Source organism: Buceros rhinoceros, unplaced genomic scaffold (assembly GCF_000710305.1).
Source record: "Buceros rhinoceros silvestris isolate BGI_N320 unplaced genomic scaffold, ASM71030v1 scaffold23148, whole genome shotgun sequence".
In the NCBI taxonomy this organism is placed as follows: domain Eukaryota; kingdom Metazoa; phylum Chordata; class Aves; order Bucerotiformes; family Bucerotidae; genus Buceros; species Buceros rhinoceros.
The window spans coordinates 1-424 of NW_010425441.1; the positions used below are offsets into that span (position 1 = coordinate 1).

Below are 424 nucleotides of genomic sequence, written 5' to 3' on the forward strand. Positions count from 1 at the left end.
GCCCCTGCCCCTCGGTGTGCATCCCACCCTTCCCAGCTCTGACCCAGCAAAAGCCAGGAGCCACCACAGGTGGTGCCGCAGGAGCCAGCCACTGGAGCCCTTCACCCCACACCAGGGCTGGCTGGGCAGGCACTGGGGCACGGGCTGGTGCTCAGAAGTTTTCTGTGAAGAAACGGAAGCCGAAGCGCTCGCAGTGTGCCCTGATGACTTTGGCAAGCGCTGGTGAGCCGCAGAAGAAGACCTGGACCTTTCCTCTCTTCTCCTCTGCCACCTTCCTAAACAGCTTGGGTGAAAGGAGGAGGGGAGGTGGTGGCTCACCCCTCTCCCATCCCTGGGACAGACCCCTGCAGCTGCTGCCTGGCACAGCTCAGCCTTCCCAAGCCCTCACCGCACTCGCTTTCCCGCGGGAGGCAGAAGCGTGCCC

At 64.2% G+C, this 424-nt stretch overlaps 1 protein-coding gene across 1 annotated transcript in view; it reads right to left on the reverse strand.

Annotated features, from left to right (window-relative positions):
* Positions 1-151: 151 nt before the first annotated feature.
* Positions 152-424, reverse strand: part of NOX5 (NADPH oxidase, EF-hand calcium binding domain 5) — a gene marked incomplete at its 5' end in the record, with an annotated part of 5,395 nt that continues 5,122 nt past the window's right edge. Inside the window, one exon of the mRNA XM_010141164.1 lies at positions 152-283. Within this exon, the coding sequence (XP_010139466.1) occupies positions 152-283 (132 nt within the window). The remainder of the gene's footprint in view (positions 284-424) is intronic.